The 20,072-nt window shown below is 38.5% G+C and overlaps 1 protein-coding gene across 1 annotated transcript; it reads right to left on the bottom strand.

Moving 5' to 3' along the window:
• Positions 1 to 10,121: 10,121 nt before the first annotated feature.
• On the bottom strand, positions 10,122 to 12,524 carry LOC306670350 (chondroitin sulfate N-acetylgalactosaminyltransferase 2-like). Its single transcript, XM_079155056.1, is given in 2 exon segments — positions 10,122 to 11,165; positions 11,167 to 12,524. Coding segments are annotated over 2 exon segments (1,239 nt in total). The 5' UTR covers positions 12,189 to 12,524; the 3' UTR covers positions 10,122 to 10,948.
• Between the last annotated feature and the right edge of the window lie 7,548 nt (positions 12,525 to 20,072).

The raw sequence follows: 20,072 nt of genomic DNA on the forward strand, positions 1-20,072 counted from the left end.
CAGTTCTACAATAGGCAATGTACTATGCATCACAATATAGATTGATTAAGCTTTTAATAATGTAGCCATACAGATTGTCACTCTTTAGCTGTTACAAAATCCAATCTTTTTCCATTAAGCAAGATAGTCTAGTCATTAAGAACATAAATCAGAGGATCTTGTATTTAAAAACAATTTTTTCCTTACTGCTGTATTTGGTAAATTAGCTATCTTCTTACAACCTTATTTCCTTTTCTTTGAATCAGATACCAATCACATGGCCTTATTTTAGGTACTAAATTCACATTATATGCAAATTCCATAGTTTAATGCTTAGTACATTGTGAACACTTACTATTACTGAATTATTTAGTAGTGTAACAAGTAGTAATTATTAAGTATAATTAGCCTTAGAATAAATATAAAAATAATAGGACCTTATTCAGTCTAGTTAGCCAATCATCCTAGCACTGCTACCAACAAAATGCTGAAAAAATTTAGTTTGTTTTCCTTAAGGATCAACTCTATGTAATAACTCATATAGCCATATAAACTAGAAACCTATATCTTTGCTCTTTTAGATTTTATAGAGCTTTGATCAATACATATGTAAATTTGGTTAACTCAATAAGAGCTAATTCCCACTGAAGTCAATGTGAAAGATCTATCCTCCTCCCCTCTACCATTTCCTCACACAAAGTTCTTATTGTCTATTAACTACATCACAAAGTGTACAAGAACTGTTGAAAATCATAGGGACTGGCCTAATGGGTGCTCATTAAACATCTGCTAAATAATTTTTTAAAAAGTCAAGATCAACACAAATGTTCTATGCATGGGAAAGATCACATATTTTTGTGCATAAATTTTTCTGGGTTACTATCATACCGCAATTGGAAAAGTAATTTTTAATATTATTGATAGTCAATATTAAGTCAATTTTTTTAAATGTCAGGACACTTGCTTAACCTCCAACATATTTAAATGTAGAAGTGAGGCATTCCTTAGACAAAAAGTTTATTTGAACTGCAGTAGAAGGATTGTGGTATAGTTTAACCTACTCTTGAGAACACTTCCTTGAAATGCCCACTCACTGTTAATCCCAGATGAGTAAAATGCTTAACTTTCAAAGTATGAGGAAAATCTCAGAAATTGGTGGACTCTGTTCAGGCAGCTCTCAAAAAGTCATTTCAATTTTGTTCATATTATTAAATAGGTACATTTCTATTTAAAATACTTTGGCATTTTGAGTTTTTATTGATTAAATACAAATAAACTTAACTACTTTTTAACAAAGATGTGCATGGAGGGGGAAAATAAGTATTAAAAGACCCAATAAGTGCATATACCACCCTGGTCTTGAATTTTACTATCATTGTCCAATATAAGAAACCAGGATGCCTTGTATACCCTGTTCTAGAAATGGATGGGAAATATACAAGAAGATTCTGAGCATCTTGTTGTAAGGAATCTGGCTTCCCCCACCACCTGTCAATCTGCATTCGCCCGCCTCTCCAGTTACAGGAATTTCTGGCCTCCCCATCACCTGTCAATCTGCGTTCTTCCCGCCTCTCACATTACAGGAATTTCCGGCTTACGCTGTCGTAATCTTCCTGCCTCCCACGTTAAGTTCTAATATGTCATTGGTCCATCAGTTAGTCTGTAAGAATTCTCCTCCATGATTGGTTCCTCTCAGCCCAGGAAATTCCTATGTCTGAGAGAAACCTTGCGCCATGCTCTCTCTTTCTTTCTTCCCTTTCCCCCAGCAGATGTGAATCATCTGCATAAAATAAAAGTTCCTTCTGTGAGACCTGTGTCTGCGGAGCGTTTTCTGGGAGCTAGTGACCAACCATAACTGCCCCTAACACTTGTAATTTCAGAAAGGTTGAGAGACAAAAGGAAACGAACTCTGTGTCCTCACATAGCAGAAGGGCTGAAGAGAGTGAAACTGCTCCTCAAGTCCTTTTCAAAATGGCATGAATTCATTCACGTTGTGCAGCCTGGATGACCTAACTCCCAGCAGACCCTCCCTCCCAGTAGCTCCACACTGGGGATCATTTCAACACAGGAATTTGGGGGAATGCACAGGCACTTTAATTCCATAGTTTTCCTCTCCAAAGCCTATAACATCTTTCAAATCATAGTAAAAACATCAAAGAAATTCCATTTGAGGGACATACTAGAAAATATCTAACCAATACTCTTTGAAATTGTCAATGTTATCAAAAATAAGGAAAGTCTGAGTGACTGCCCATAGCCAACAGGAACTCAAAGGGACATGACACTGATACCACTGTTTAGTGGTGACAAGCTCTGTTTCCTCTAATGTTGAAGTTTGAACACTAGAGAATCACGCCAAGGCAAGCATATTAAGCAGGCTTTATTTAAAAGTAGTAATAATACAGACTTCTCCCAGTAGGGAGAAGGGGGTCATGGTTGATGTTCTAAAGTCCCAAGAAGTGAGCATGCCCTACATCTTTTATAGCTTAAGGTCTTTTTTGTTCTCCATTTCTCTCCCCCCTTATCTCTCCTTCCTGCCTACTGACTAGGCCTGGTTTTGCAGGGGAGATGTAAAAAGTGAGAAGCTGATGGGCAGGGAGAGGGCCAGTGATTCAACCAGGTAAGTTTCCAGGGGCATTAATTAGCAGCTCCTTGCCTGTAGTCCCTGACAAGTGCAGGTAGATTTGGTAATCAATGGGCTCCAGAGATCCTTGACATTCCATTCTCTCAAGGGCAGTCTCCAACTTCCAGAGGCAAATGGCTTTCATGGCCTCCATTTCCTGGATTTGACTTGATCCCCTATTTCTACACTAACTGCTTGTCTCCAATTCTGGCTTCAACACTATACTGCAGTGTGGTGTCCTGAATGCTTTCCTGGAACCCAGAAAGTACTTTAGAGATAAACTGAGGAAATCTGAAAAAATTATTACATTATGGAACTTAATAATGTATCAGTATTCATTCAATGTGGCAAATATGCCACATTAATATAACAAGTTATTAAGAAAGGAAACTGAGTCTCACATGTAAAAGTACTCTGAACTATCTTCATAATAATTCTATAAGTCTAAGATGTTCTAAAATAAGAGGTTATTCTTTAAAAGATCCATGTGAATTATATTTGAGCAATTTAGTTTGAGTTTCATGAGTTTCAAATGCAAACAATTTTCATCCAATTCCCTCTTGAAAAAAATTGGCTTGATTTAAATGCTGTGTTAGTATGGGGGGCTTTGCAGAATTTTCTGTTGTTTACTAAAATCATACAATATATAGCATTTACTTCCATATATTGATCCTGTGACACAAGAGATTTAATAAATTATTTGAGTGTGGTATAATTGAGCAGAAGTGGGGAGTACAATTTTAAATATCACAAATGAAATTGCAATGGATTTCCAGTTAGTCTTCTTTTTTAGCAGAGTTGGTTTTGTATTTAAAAAGTACTCTGAGAGAAAGTTAAAACCAAAAGCAAATCTATTGCATTAGCACTGATATTTTGGGGAAGACATACAACCCTTAAATCACAAATGATTTAATTTTCCTTCTTCCCAGTTAAATTGAAGGTAAATGTTGAGAGTATAAGCAGTCCTGCCAGACCCCTTAAGAAAACAGTTTATAATAATTCTCTTAACAACAAGAATTCTTTTCTACAATATGCATTTTCCTGAAGCAATTTCTGTCCTTATTTGGCTATGCAATTAACTAAAGTGATGGTGAGTATTATGCCTTTAAAACAAAACTAAATTAAATGTAATGCGGTAATCCATCAATTACGGTGGGGCTACTGATGGATCCAAATGGCTCAGTATGAATTTTTTTGTTGTATTAATAATATATTTAATGCTATGTACTTACCTTTATAATAGGAAGTAAAATATTATTTTAGTTAATCTCTCACTGTCAGTGCCTGGAAAATTTTATGATCAAAGGGATTATTCCTTACCCAAACATAAAAATGAACACTATTTGACAGACTCTTCTAAAATATTCAAATTCCAGACTTACAACAACAGTAAACAGGAGAAAAAGACTCTTTGAACAAAATTTCATTTACCAAAAAAAACTATTTATGATTAAATATATTATACTATGATATTCACATTCCTTCCTTTTCCATGACAGTGCTTGTGGAAAGTGCTTTCAGTGTTTCTGTATTTGTATGTATATAATAAAATTCGAATATTTAAAGTTCAGCTCTGTGAACATGTCGTGTAATCGAATTCTGAGCTTGAATGTGCTTTAGTTTAATACCAGTCAAAAAGGACTAGCCATTTATAGATGATATTTCACCCATAAATGAAATGTTTTCATTTATCCTTTCCCCCACTTCAACTAAACAGTGGTCATTTTCATTTTCTGAATTGTTTTTGATAATTCTAAAGTGCAACATTGAGCTCAGTAAGAGCAAATAATGTCCCCTGCAGTCTAGAATCTTCGCAACCATAAGATGCCTTCAAAATAGCTTTAGTCCAGAACACTCCACACTTCAGGCCACATTTTATTAGTTGTGTTACAGTTCCTGCAGAATTCAAATGGGGTACTTCAAATAGCAAACCATATGGTCTGTTCCACATTTAGAAGTTCTCTCTCTTTTTCATTTCTAGAGGAATTTCTCTACATCAAAAATGTACAGAAATGTATGAACATATTTAATGTTTCAGAGAAAAGGCAATTTTGAATTTCTTTATTCCTCTTTAGCAATGAAACTGTGGCACACAGGCGCAGAGCCAGGAGGAGGTGAGCCAACTTTACCAATTCTTTACAAGGTTTGCAGGCAGCCTTGTGAGTCCTCTCACACATACCAAGAGACATGCTTTGAATAGTGTAGTCATACATTATTTTTCCCAGTGAATCCCAACCATAGGTCACATACAGTGAAATGAAAGGAACGCCTTTACTTCTTTAATTGAAGAACACCAAAGGAGGAAAGGAGACACAAGAAAAATGATCACCATGAAAAGGAAGTTAAAATGATTTTATTGAACTGGCTGCAGTCCTAGCCACCTACTGTATGAAGTAATAACAACCAGTCACATTGACACACATGATTAATACTTACAGCTGATCCTAACATCCCCCACCATCTCTCCATCCATATCTCAAGGAAGTGTTCCTCACATTGCTTCTCAGCCTGGCTTTCTTTATTGTAGCATCATCATCTCATCTTCTTCATATCAAATGCTTTGCAGAACACAGCTTGTAAGTCAGTTCAGTGTGGTAGAGTGTGAAGCTCTTTCTAAATGTTGCACATAGCTTTTTAAGAGAGTGATGTGATAAAATCAATTGTAAATTCAAACTATTTCAAAGTACATCTGAATAATTACATATGGTTATAATTTAACACAAAAGAATATATTGAGAAAAAATACATTTACATTCTCTCTTCTAGGCCCACATAGATCATTCTTGTTGTCCTTGTGATAAACTTCTATTTCCAATAAAGTAGGAATTTAGTAGGAGCTGTGGAGAATCCCTGGCAGTTCAGGTTACAGCATCCTTCACACAATGGTCTTTAAAATTTGGAGGAAAGTAGCTCATAAGTTATTGGAGTAATGATATTAAATTTCACTTGTGCATTGCTTAGAGTCTCATTGTACTTGAATTCACATTATCTAATTTTCGTGCGAGGTTTTATTTTTCCCATTTTTAGATATAAGGAAACTGAAGTTGAGAGATCATGCAATTAGAAAAGAATGGGCTCATACCACCAGATCCTAAATTTTGACTGCAAATTTTGTGTTGTTTTTACTCCTCAGTTGCTATGCACTGGAGAATAGCATTAATTATAATTCCATAGCTGTCATCATTCAACAGAGCAAACTTCATCACAGGGAAACACTTAGCAAGTGTCAAAGCTGTACTCAGTGTACAATATTTCCACACTGAATGAATTAATTAGGGAGTACCCAATTATTCTTTAAGAAATGCCCCATTCTGTGATTTGGAATAGGAGTTATGTCAGGGCAAAGGCAATTAACCAGCCACGTGGCATGCTAGGAACCTAGTTTTCCTCCACGTGGCATGGACTTCTGTAAGTTTAAGAATAGCAACAGATCTCACTCCCAGCCTCTTCCAGAGATGGGGCTTACAAAGTCTTCCCACTTTCCAGAGAACATGGACCAGATAAGAACTAAAAATAAGAAAAGAGAAGGTGCATGAATTCCTAAAAGCAGGTATTTGCATGTGCTGTCATACAAATTAATATTTAGGAATAAAATTAATAATTCACCAAATTAAATCATAAATTTGATTCATTTTTTTTTTCTGAAAACCACTGTGGTTTTAAGAGTCAAGTTACCAGAAGTCATGCTCATGCTGTAGGCCATCAAAAAAAATAAAGACTGACTCCTCTCCTTCTTCTGATGCTGGCTTTACCTTCAAGAGAACAGAGAGAAAGAGAGAGAGACAGACAGAGAGAGAGAGAGAGAGAGAGAGAGGGAGAAGACAAGATATGTAATTTATGGTGATAATTACTGATGGACCCTAGCTGTCTATCTCATCATTCCTTTTTTTAATCCTTGCAAGTGATTCTTTGGAATGCAGTATGGTATCACCTTTTTGTGATTGTGACATCATTAAAATGAGAAATTTTAAATGATTATAATTTTTTTGTTGTTCAAGTTTACTGGAGACAAGATTAGAAAACAACAGAGGTAGAATTCTGTGAAAAAAAAAAATGAGGTGAAAAAACCATACCTTTGGTCATAGACTGTCCTGGCTTTCAATTCTGTCTCTGCCACAATTTGCCATAGTTTTCATCTCTCAGTCTCTTCATCTTAAAATCAGTGTAGTAATGTTCCACCTCTTAAAATTTTTAGGAAAACTTTATAAAGTAGTGTATATAATACAAAGAGCACTTTACCACTGAAATAAATGGTATTTTCTCTAAAACTCTCTTATTTCTGGGTTCTCAAATAATCCCTAATAAAATTAGAAAGAAGAATTAATAAAAATTAAAATATTCTTTCAAGAGTCCATCTAATAAGATCTATGCTAAAGCCAGATAAAATTCTTCAAAATTATCCTCAATATCATCCATCAAATCTATAAGAAGTCTGCCAGCCAAGTGTTGAATATTCTGATAGATATGCCAGAACATTTCCATAATCCTATTCAGATTTTTTCCTTTGTCTATTTTCACTCATTCTTTTCTTTCTTGCTATTATTCCTTATCCTCTCTTTCTTTTCTTTTGCTCAATTTTCTCATATTTCTAAAAAAAAACTTCAGATGAGCATCAAATTAACAGAATTCAGAGGGAGGTATCATTGGGATATCAGCCCAGTTCAACCACTTGGAAACTCTGTGATTTTGGCAAAGTTTTCAACTTCTATGATAGTGATATAATTGACCTCACAATAACATTTGGAGAGAGGTGCAGATAATGCTGAGGAGTGCCCAGAGTATTAGCTGACCACTGTTTACTCATCCATTCTCTTCCTTTTAATAGGCTTCTCTTTTCTCATCTTTTCATTTTTTTCTTCTTTCTGTTATCCTTTTGTTTATTTCACTCTCTCCACTTTTTTTTTTTACAAAAATAACCAATGGATTCCAGTCCTTCTCTTTGGTGACGTACATTTCTCTCACTTTACTTGTCCCTATTTGGTTGAAATCATGTTCATTTTAATGTGATTAAAAAAAAATTCTGCAGAGTTTGATGACTTTTTTTCTTTCAAGTCTAGAAACATTATTTAAGCTGTCCAGATTTCAAGAAATGCTTAATCTCTTCAAATAATTTTTACATATTTTAGAATTAACATAGCAACAAACTTGTAGTTGATATACATTTAAAATGAAATTATGTTATAAATCTTTTATCTGACAAACAATTCACTGAACAGAAATTTCATATGAGAAATACTATTGTATTGCTCTTAATTATATTATTAAAATTTAGCATTTATGTTGACTATTCATATAAGAAATTACTTTCTAAAGCAGATTTATCTGATATTGAATATAAATTACATGTAAATTTACTTAAGTGTTTAAACTGCTTACTTCATAGTAAACCGCAGAATTGTAGGACTTGGTTTAAGATACAACTTCATTATGATTTATTTTATGATTTGTGTTTTCACTTGAGAAAGTATACATATTCATATAGAAATATATTCTAAATTATATTTATATAATATTTATAGTTATGTACACTTACAATTAATAAAGCTTCTCCCTGAGAAGAAAAATCATGATTATTTTTTCATGGTGCCTTTTAATTTATCATGAACGTAATGGCACAGAAAATATCTTTTGTGTTAACTAATCCATTCATGAAAAATATTCTTCTTGTTTAGATAAAGTATCTAAATGAACTATTTTATGTATGAATAACAATGATATGCAAATCACATTTGTAGATGTTGAAATGTCATTGGGGGGCTATCTTACATATGATACTACTGAAACCAGATTTTCTACTGGCGGGCAGAGACATTTGTGGTACAGCTCTTTCAGCTCCACAGCAGGTTATACCTGCTAGTGTTATGATCGGCAGCAGACTGCGGAGATTCCTTTCTTGTGCACTTAGAAGAATAAAATACAAGGACAACAGAGAGTGAGTGTGAAAGGATAAGATTTATTCAAGCAAGAGACAAGAAACAGAGCTCTCATCAGGCCAGAGGGATCCTGATGGAAGGATGTTCGTAAGGGTTTGGGCCTAGAGGTTTTATCTATGTAGGTCAGAATATTGCCAACTTTTATGTTCATCAGGTACCTGGAAGGTACCTGGTTCACTGTTGGACTTGTGACATTCTGATTTGTTGTGCCCTTTAAGTCACTGAGTTTGAAATTCTCTGTAGTTTTTACTCATGTCTGTCCTACTTTCCCTCTTCCTGCTTCTCTGGGACAAAAGGTTTTAGTGGTTGTAATTTTTGGAAAGTTTCTATAGAACAATCCATTTGGGCCTGTTGCCCTAATTGCTTGCCTATGTCTTACTATCCAACTATCCTGTCTATGAATTATCAAGCAATTTTAAAGGTAAAGATAATCTTTTAAACATTAGTGTCAACACCTCTACTTTTCAAATGTTATTTTCATTGGTAAGTGAGATGTTCTGAATGAGGGGAAAGCTACAATATTCTGACTCATGAGCTAAGGGTTTGAGTGGATAAATATCCAAGATGTTAGAAGAAATATCTAAATTTATTCCTGATGATGGCGACTAACAGAAGATGTCTTATTCCCTATGTTATACATGAACTAACTAGGCATATAATAAGTGTGATATTGCAAATGATATCTTCTTCATTTAATTTTTGTGATGCATAATATTCCAGTAATTTTTAAACAAAGTGTTAAGAAACTAAACTCTTGCTTCAGTTAATTTAACTGAAAATATTCCTAGAATGTAGACTCCTTGTGTGACAGCTTCCTTTTATTTATTTTTTTTTATTTTATTGTAAACAAATGGGATACATGTTGCCTCTCTGTTTGTACATGGCGCAAAGGCATACCATTTGTGTAATCATAAATCCACATACAATAATGTTGTTTGATTCATTCTGTTATTTTTTCCCCTTCCCCCCACCCCTCCCACCCCTCTTTACCCTCTATACAGTACTTTCTTCCTCCATACTTGCCCCCCTCCCTAACCCTAACTCTAACCCTAACACTAACCCTTCCCTCCCCCCCATTATGTGTCATCCTCCACTTATTAGCGATATCATTCGTCCTTTGGCTTTTTGAGATTGGCTTATCTCACTTAGCATGATATTCTCCAATTTCATCCATTTGCCTGCAAATGCCATAATTTTGTCATTCTTTATGGCTGAGTAATATTCCATTGTGTATATATACCACAGTTTCTTTATCCACTCGTCAATTGAAGGGCATCTAGGTTGGTTCCATAGTCTGGCTATTGTGAATTGAGCAGCTATGAACATTGATGTGGCTGTATCTCTGTAGTATGCTGATTTTAGATCCTTTGGGTATAGGCCAAGGAGTGGGATAGCTGGGTCAAATGGAGGGTCCATTCCAAGTTTTCTAAGGAATCTCCACACTGCTTTCCAGAGTGGCTGCACTAATTTGCAGCCCCACCAGCAATGTATGAGTGTACCTTTCTCCCCACATCCTCGCCAACACCTGTTGCTTGTATTTTTTTTTTTTTTTTTTAACATGTTGATGGGATTGTTACATATTTGTACCTATACACAATGTAACAATATAATTTGGCAAATATCATTCTCCAGTATTTCCCTTTAGATGATAGAGCTTTCAAAGTAAGCACATGAAGTGTCCATTGCCGGGGCCTTGATGGTGCTCCTACCCTGATGCCCCCACATATAGTGATCCTTAAATGACAACAGAGATCCCATATGTGGAGTGTGTCCTTTGTGCTCAGTCCCATACCAGCCTGGGTGGGGCTTTTCTGGTCCTCACAGCCCCTCCAGGCAAATGGCTCCATCCCTTTTGTGGCTGAGGAGACAGGGCAGGGATTGAACATGTGTCTGGGTCTCACAGATACAGCCCCGGATCTCCCAGACCTGGAAATGAAGTCCCAAGGAACTTCCTGACCCTCTGCCAGTGGACTCAGCTCCTGTGGTCTGTTGCTGGCTCCATACTGAGGCTATTCTGCTGCCTTCCAGGTGGTTAAGAAGAAGCACCGGACCCGCATGCTGGAGTTTTTCATTGATGTGGCCCGAGAGTGTTTCAACATTGGAAACTTCAACTCCATGATGGCCATCATTTGTGAGTGTCTGGCACAGGTTGGGGGTTGCCCACGTCACTTGCCTCCCTATGCCCTGACCCCTGCCCACTGTCCCTGCAGCTGGCATGAACCTCAGTCCAGTGGCTCGGCTGAAGAAAACATGGTCCAAAGTCAAGACGGCCAAGTTTGACGTCTTGGAGGTAGGTGCCCAAGCTCATAGCACAGCCTAGTGCTCACCTTTGTCCTGTGTTGGCAGCAGAGCTGGGTTCTTTCCTTTTATTCAGACATGCATGAAGCTGGCCTGGTGGTGGGTTCTTAAGCTGTCATTGGCCCTTGCTGCATTGGGCAGAACAAGCATTGCCAATGGTTAGAAAATCTGATCGATATTGACAAGTCATTCCAAAGCCAAAATCTCGCCAAAAACCAGAATCCTTTTTGTGAACCAGCTGCTGTTCCACAGGTGGCGGTGCATCCTGGTTGGCATAAACGATGGCAGGATTGTAAAGACTGAACACCACAGGGTAAAACACTTTTTTACCTTGTGACAGATTCTAGGATAGACTTGACTTTAGATAGACCTTCTTTACCAAAATACACCACTGTGAGATGAATTCTCTTGTCCTGATGAATACAAACATCCCTGAAGTTCTGCATAAACTGTGCAAATGCTTCAGTTCTTTCAGCAAGTGGCACAATGATATTAATAATTGATCTAGTAATATCAATCATCTCATTCTTCACTTTCATGAGAGGTCCAAAAGGGTGGAAGAGGGTCACATGTCTATATTCCATAAGGTCTGCTTTCTTAAAAAAGAGTTCATACTGTGTTCCCTTATCTCTCTCAGTGCGATAATAACCTTCTATGAAGTCATTTTCATTAAATATAAGTTTCTCTCCAAGGGGACCCTCCTCATCTTCCTGTTCATCATCTTCATCAGGATTATTAATGACCTCCAAGCCAGCTTCAATAACTTCTACCAATTCATCTCGTTTGTCTTTTCTAACAGGCTTTTCTTCAGGATGACGAGTGAGACCCATTTCCAACTGAAACACTTTCATTAAAGTAAAACTTTCAAAAGGAATAACCCCATACTCACTGGGTAGTTTGGCTCCTGTGCTAACTTCAGCTTTGTCAATCTGGGAATGAAGAAATTCTAAAAGATCACTAGATGGTTGCTCTTTGTTGCCTTGATAGCCTATGCCATTAGCCCCTATATTCTTTCTCTCTTGTAATGATTTCATCTTCTCGCTCATTTCTTGTAATTCTTGTTTTAGTTGGGCAATTTGGCATTTCAGACTGGTTGCCCTGGTTTGATAATGTTCTTCTTGTTCCTGCAGGAGGGCTTGATAATACTCTTTACCATAATTTTCTCCGACAACACCAGGAAGAGATGCGTTTCCATCAGTTTGAGGGGCACATTCCAGAAGGTACATAAATAATACCAAGCTACAGAGCAAAGCAAGTCCCAACAATAGCCAGTGGGTCGGGATATGAAGGACTGATCCTCTTCTAGACATTCTTATTAATGTGTATTTGCCTAACAAGATAAGCTGCTTCTTCATACCTTTAGCAAAAAGTTATTAAAAATTAAAAACAAAATCAGGATTTCCATAAAAGGTACCAAAATGAATTCTGTTGTAGCTTAAAAAAATTCTTTTCTCAGTAGTCATGACTACTTGCAGAAATGAGAAATTAAGAATGCTTCCTGTTTTGTTACCATGAAATCCAGAATAAAACAATCTGAACTATAAAATCCATTATATGGGTGATGAATATTCACACTGGCTCTCTCGGTGCACTGCGAGCACCGAGCCACCGCCACCTCCGGGGCAGCGGGCACACACGGGCGGCGCCCCGAGCGCAGGGGCCGCGCCGCCTCAGCAGCCCACCCGCCGGGCGCACCGGGGCGCCGAGGACCTGTTGCTTGCATTTTTGATAATCGCCATTCTAATTGGGGTGAGATGGAATCTTAGGGTGGTTTTGATTTGCATTTCTCTTATTACTAGAGATGTTGAACATTTTTTCATATGTTTATTGATTGCTTGTACATCTTCTTCTGTGAAGTGTCTGTTCATTTCCTTAGCCCATTTGTCGATTGGATTATTTGTATTCTTGGTGTAGAGTTTTTTGAGTTCTTTATAGATTCTGGAGATTAATGCTCTATCTGAAGTATGATTGGCAAAGATATTCTCCCACTCTGTAGGCTCTTTCTTCACATTACTGATAGTTTCCTTTGCTGAGAGAAAGCTTTTTAGTTTGAATCTATCCCAGTTATTGATTCTTGCTTTTATTTCTTGTGCTATGGGAGTCCTGTTGAGGAAGTCTGGTCCTAGGCCAACATGTTGAAGATCGGGACCTACTTTTTCTTCTATAATCTGCAGAGTCTCTGGTCTGATTCCAAGGTCCTTAATCCATTTTGAGTTGAGTTTTGTGCAGGGTGAGAGATATGGGTTTAGTTTCATTCTGTTGCATATGGATTTCCAATTCTCCCAGCACCATTTGTTGAAGAGGCTATCTTTTCTCCATTGCATATTTTTGGCACCTTTGTCTAGTATTAGAAAGTTGTATGTATTTGGGTTTGTGTCCGTGTCCTCTATTCTGTACCATTGATCTACCTGTCTATTTTGGTACCAGTACCATGCCGTCTTTGTTACTATTGCTTTGTAATAAAGTTGAAGTTCGGGTATTGCGATACCCCCTGCTTCATCTTTCCTGCAAAGGATTGCTTTAGCTATTCTGGGTTTCTTATTTTTCCAGATGAATTTCATGATTGCTTGCTCTATTTCTGTAAGGTACGTCATTGGGATTTTAATTGGGATTGCATTGAATCTGTATAGCACTTTTGGTAGTATGGCCATTTTGACAATATTAATCCGGCCTATCCAAGAACATGGGAGATCTTTCCATCTTCTAAGGTTTTCTTCGATTTCTTTCTTTAGTGTTCTGTAGTTCTCATTGTAGAGGTCTTTCACCTCTTTTGTGAGATTGATTCCCAAGTATTTTATTTTTTTCGATGCTATGGTGAATGGGGTAGTTTTCATAATTTCTCTTTCTGAGGATTCCTCACTTATGTATAAAAATGCATTGGATTTATGAGCATTGATCTTGTAACCTGCCACTTTACTGAATTCACTTATGAGTTCTAACAGTTTTCTGGTGGAATTTCCTGGTTCCTCTAAGTATATAATCATATCATCCGCAAATAGGGATAGTTTGAGTTCTTCTTTTCCTATTCGTATTCCTTTAATTTCCTTGGTCTGTCTAATTGCTCTGGCTAGAGTCTCAAGAACGATATTGAATAGGAGTGGTGAAAGAGGGCATCCCTGCCTTGTTCCAGTTTTTAGGGGGGAATGCTTTCAGTTTTTCACCGTTTAGAATGATATTAGCCAAGGGCTTAGCATAGATGGCCTTTACAATGTTAAGGAATGTTCCCACTATCCCTATTTTTTCTAGTGTTTTGAGCATGAAGGGGTGTTGTGTTTTATCAAATGCTTTTTCTGCATCTATTGAAATAATCATGACCACATGATTCTTGACTTTAAGTCTATTGATATGGTGAATTACATTTATTGATTTCCGGATGTTGAACCAACCTTGCATCCCTGGGATAAAACCCACTTGATCGTGGTGCACTATCTTTTTAATATATTTTTGTATGCAATTTGCTAAAATTTTATTGAGAATTTTTGCGTCAATGTTCATTAATGATATCGGTCTGAAATTTTCTTTCCTCGATTTATCTCTGTCTGGCTTGGGTATCAGGGTAATATTGGTTTCATAGAATGAGTTTGGGAGGGTACCCTCCTCTTCTATTTCATGGAATACTTTGAGAAGTATTGGAATGAGCTCTTCTTTAAAGATTTTGTAGAACTTGGCTGAGAACCCGTCTGGTCCTGGACTTTTCTTTGTTGGTAGGCTTTTGATGACCTCTTCTACTTCATTACTTGAAATTGATCTATTTAAATTTTGTATGTCCTCCTCGTTCAATTTAGGCAATTCATATGTCTCTAGAAACCTGTTGATGTCTTCGAAATTTTCTATTTGGTTAGAATATAGATTTTCAAAATAGCTTCTAATTATGTTTTGTATTTCAGTCGTGTCTGTTGTGATATTTCCTTGTTCATTCCGAATTTTGGTGATTTGGGTTTTCTCTCGTCTTCTCTTTGTTAGAGTGGCTAAGGGTTTATCAATTTGTTTATTTTTCAAAGAACCAACTATTTATTTTGTCAATTTTTTGTATAGTTTCTTTTGTTTCAATTTCGTTGATTTCAGCTCTGAGTTTAACTATTTCCTGTCTTCTACTACTTTTGGGTGTTGGTCTGTTCTTCTTTTTCTAGGGCTTTGAGCTGAAGTGTTAGGTTGTTTATTTGTTGATTTTTACTTCTTTTATTGAATGCGCTCCATGAAATAAATTTTCCTCTAAGTACTGGCTTTCATAGTGTCCCAAAGATTTTGATATGATGTTTCTTTGTTCTCATTTACCTCTAGGAATTTTTAATTTCCTTCCTAATATCTTCTGTTATTCATTCATCATAGTAATAGCATATTGTTTAATCTCCAGGTGTTGGAGTAGCTTCTGTTTTTTACTCTTTCATTTAGTTTCTAACTTCAAACCATTATGATCTGATAGAATACAAGGTAGTGTCTCGTATCTTCTTGTATTTGCTTACATTAGCTTTGTGGCATAATATATGGTCTATTTTAGAGAAGGATCCATGTGCTGCTGAGAAGAAAGTGTATTAGCTCTTGGTTGGATGGTATATTCTATAAATGTCCGTAGTCTAAATTATTGATTGTGTTATTGAGATCTATGTTTCTTTGTTTCAATTTTTGTTTGGAAGATCTGTCCAGTGGTGAGAGAGGCGTGTTAAAATCACCTAGTATTATTGTGTTTATGGTGCTATTTGGTTTCTGAAAGTGGGGAGAAGGATTTGTTTGACATACATGGATTAGCCACTGTTTGGGGCACAGATGTTTATGATTGTTATGTCTTGCTGATTTATGGTTCCCTTAAGCAGTATGTAATGTCCTTCTTTATCCCTTTTGACTAGTTTTGGACTTGAAGTCCACCTTATCTGTAATGAGGATGGATACCCCAGCTTTTTTGCTGAGTCCATGTGCATGATATGTTTTCCCCCATCCTTTCACCTTTAGTCTATGTGTATCTCTTTCTACGAGGTGAGTCTCTTGCAGGCAACAGATTGTGGGATCTTTCTTTTTGATTCAATCTGCCAGTCTATGTCTTTTGATTGATGAGTTTCAGGCCATTAATATTCAGGGTTATTATTGAGATATGATTAGTATTCCCGGTCATTTGGTCATTTTATTATTTATTTATTTATTTATTTATTTATTTATTTATTTATTTATTTTGAGAAGACTTGGTTCTTCCTTTATTGGACAATTCCTTTAGGATGGTTCCTCCCATTGCTGATTTGTTTCTTTGTTTTTCATCTCTTCCTCATGGAATATTTTGCTGAGAATGTTCTGTAATGCTGGCTTTCTTTTTGTAAATTCTTTAGCTTTTGTTATCATGGAAGGATTTTATTTCATCATCAAATTTGAAGGTAAGTTTTGCTGGGTATAAGATTCTTGGTTGGCATCCATTTTCTTTCAGGGCTTGAAAAATGTTGTTCCAGGCCCTTCTAGCTTTTAGGGTCTGGATTGAAAAATCTGCTGATATCCGTATTGGTATCCCCCTGAATGTAATTTGATTCCTCTCTCTTGCGGCCTTTAAAATTCTGTCTTTATTTTGTGTGTTGGGCATTTTCATTATAATGTGCCTTGGTGTGGGTCTGTTGTAATTTTGTATATTTGGAGTCCTATAAGCCTCTTGTACTTGATCTTCGATTTCATTCTTCAGATTTGGGAAATTTTCTGATTGTATTTCATTGAATAGATTGTTCATTCCTTTGGTCTGTTTCTCTAAGCCTTCCTCAATTCCAATAATTCTCAAATTTGGCCTCTTCATGATATCCCATAGTTCTTGGAGATTCTGTTCATGATTTCTTACCATCTTCTCTGTTTATTCAACTTTGTTTTCAAGGTTAAATATTTTATCTTCAATGTCTGATGTTCTGTCTTCCAGGTGTTCTATTCTATTGGTTATGCTTTCTATGGAGTTCTTAATTTGGGTTTATTGTTTCCTTCATTTCAAGGATTTCTGTTTGGTTTTTTTCATATCTCTAACTCTTTATTGAAGTGATCTTTTTGCTTCCTGTATTTGCTCTTTTAACTGTCGATTGGTGCGATCATTCAGTGCCTGCATTTGCTCTTGCATCTCGTCATTTGCTTCCCTGAGCATTTTAATTATGTACATTCTGAACTCCCTTTCTGTCATTTCTTCTGCCATGCTGTCGTTGGGTTTCATTGATGTAACATCTAGATTTGTTTGCAGCATTTTCTTTCCTTGTTTTCTCATATTGTTCAGGTATCAGTTTGACTGCTGTGATATTGCAGATTTCCTCTATTGTCTTATAATATCCCTGAAGATTCTATTATATCCCCTCTTAGTCTTCAGTAGCCTGAAATCTTGGAGGAAGTTGATAATGCAGTGCTCCACAAGGGAAGCTGACTCCCTAGGGGTGGTGGCCTTCTGGTGGGGTATATTCCCTGCTAGTGGGCAGAGGTACCTTCACTTGCTGATGAATGGTCATCCAGAAGGGAAGTAGGTTGTGGGCTGATGCAAGACCAGTTTGGGCCTGTGTCTCTGATTTTACGGTCCTTTTGGGAGAACCTCACCCAACAGGGAGGAGTCACCCAGTGGGGAGGTCTTGCTGGTCGGTTTTCCTCCCAGAGGTTCCGTTCAATTCACAACTACCGCCTGGGCTAGGCAGCCTTCTTCTGCAATGATCCCAGGGACCTGGACCTACCTCCTGGGCCTGGAAGCCTCACCCTTCACAAAGGAATCTCCTTCGGCTGCCTCTCCTCAGAGAAGCTGCCTGCAGTCCTGGAGCCTTCGCTCCGCCCCTCAGTTTGTCTGTGGGGCCCTTCCACCAAGAAGCCATCTAGGACCCTGCTCTGCACTTTTCGCCTGGCTATGTGGCCCCTCCTCTGAGCAGCCACCTGGAGCCCCTTACAATCGCTCCGAGTCCCAGTGACCCGCCACTCGCCTTTTCCTCCAGCAGCCACCTGTTGTTCCGTGCGGTCGCTCTAAGACCAAGTGACCCACCACGCACCACTTTCTCCACCAGGCAGTCACCCAGAGATCTGGTGCGTCACGAGTCCCAAGAACTCACTGTGCACCTTCTTGTCCCGACTGCCTCCCGTAGCCCTGGTGCAGTCACTTCGAGCCAAGCACCCCGCCGCACTCCCTCCTCCTCTCTCCAGACAACCCCCCTATGTTCAGAGCGGATGCTCTGGGACCAAACCACTCACCACACTGTTCCACTGGATAGCTGCCCAGAGCCCTGGTGCAGCTGTTCCAATTCCAAGCGACGTGCCGAGCCCGTATTTCCTCCTTTCCTCTGGGCAGCCTCCCTGTGTTCAGGGGTGGTCACGTTCAGTCCAAACAGCTCACCAAAGCACCTCTCCTTTGGGCAGCCTCCCAGAGCGCGGGTGGGTTGCGCCGAGTCCAAGCGCAGTGGTGAACAGCCACCTCTCAATGCTCCCAGCTGTCTGCGATCACTGCTCCGGCGGGGGAGGGGCGCCTCGCCTGCAGTTCTACTTTGCAAAGATCCCTGCTTTCGGGGCTACCGCCCTGTCCGGGGGCTACCGCCCCTGTCCGCCTGCCCAGTGGGAAAACACTCACCCGGCTGCTTTGAGTTGGTCCCAAAGTCTCTCAATATCTCCTTTTCTTGAGTCCTGAGTCCACGCTGCTCCTCCGGATAGCCCCCCAGAGCCCTGGCGCAGCTGATCCAATTCCAAGCGACGTGCCGAGCCCGTATTTCTCCTTCTCCTCTGGGCAGCCCCCTCTTCAATGCTCCCAGCTGTCTGCGATCACTGCTCCGGCGGGGGGAGGGTGCACCTCGCCGGCCCGTTCTACTTTGCAAAGATCCCTGCTTTGGGGCTACCGCCCCGTCCAGGACTCCGGCCCGTCCGGGACGCCTGCCCAGTGGGAGATTCTCGCCCGCTGCTTTGAGTTGGTCCCAAGGCTCTCTATATCTCCTCTTCTTGAGTCCTGAGTCCTGGAGCAACACTAAACGCACCACCCTTCTAGTCCGCCATCTTGAATCCCCCGACAGCTTCCTTTTAGAAGTGTGTTTCCCATCCCTAGCTCATCCCACCTCCTGCCTGCTTTCATATCCAGGTGATCAGTGTAGTCTTGATTACCTTTAATCTACTGAACAACCCTGAGGGTTGTATGCTAAATAACACACTCTTCAGTGCCATGACAGTTGACAATTGCCATGGCAATGACTAAAGAAGAACCATAAATAGAGTTAATCAAGGTAGCACCTGAATTCCTGGAAAATCTCCTCCCACTCCTGAAAAAGACATGAGTAGTCCTCCCCTTTGTTAGCCAATCCTCCTCCTTATTTTTTTCATGCTGTATCTATGACTTCCCCAACCTGGTCAGGTAGAGAAGCTGATTTGTGAGCCTATCTCCTTGCTTCTATTCTTGGTCAAGAAGAAATCTTCCTTCAGTGCTTAGTTGGAACTTGATCTCCTTCATTGGTATGATTCTGACAAGGCAAAAGGACCCATTTAGAGTCACATATTGGCAACAAAACTAGGGAATTCCAATGGATTTAAAAAGTAATCATGAGAGTGATTGAGCTTAAATATCTGATGGACAGGTGCTTCTGGCTGAAGGGTAAGAATGATGACTTAAGATGTGGTGGACACCTGTAATCTCAGCTACTTGAGAAGTTGAGACTTGGGATTGAAGTTGAGTTCAGCAAGAATGTGAGATCAACTTGGGCAACACGGCTGAGATCCTGTGTCAAAAATAAAATAATTAATTAATTAAAATAAAATAATAAGGCCAGGGCAGCTGTGAAGGCTGGGGGGTGGAAAGGTAAGGTAGGGATTGAGATTGATCAAATTATGTTATGTGCATGTATGAATATTTGTCATGAATTCCACTATTATTATAACACACCAATAAAATATAGAAAAAAAGGTATGACTTCAATATTTCCAAAATGGAGTTTCATAGGATAAAAGATAAACTAATCAGGCTGGGACCCTGGGAATTGAAAGAATAGAGAAATAATTTGTTGGCAGTTAATATGTTGCTGAAAAATTGGGAAGTTGGATTGGTAACCGCTATGAACATAACGTGACCTATAGATTCTTTTGATAACCAGCCCTATTATCATCTTAGCAAATTCTCTTTTTTCTCTCCTTCCCTAGCACTGCAACTTTCTTTCAATCTCTCATAATCATTCACTTTAATTTGATATACTATCCTAATTGGTAACCCTGACTCTAACTTTACCTGCTTTCCATCCATTTTCTACATGGCAATCACTGTGATCTTTAAAACCCAAGCTTTTATTGTA

The sequence above is a fragment of the Sciurus vulgaris genome, assembly GCF_902686455.1.
Source record: "Sciurus vulgaris genome assembly, chromosome: 10".
NCBI lineage: Eukaryota > Metazoa > Chordata > Mammalia > Rodentia > Sciuridae > Sciurus > Sciurus vulgaris.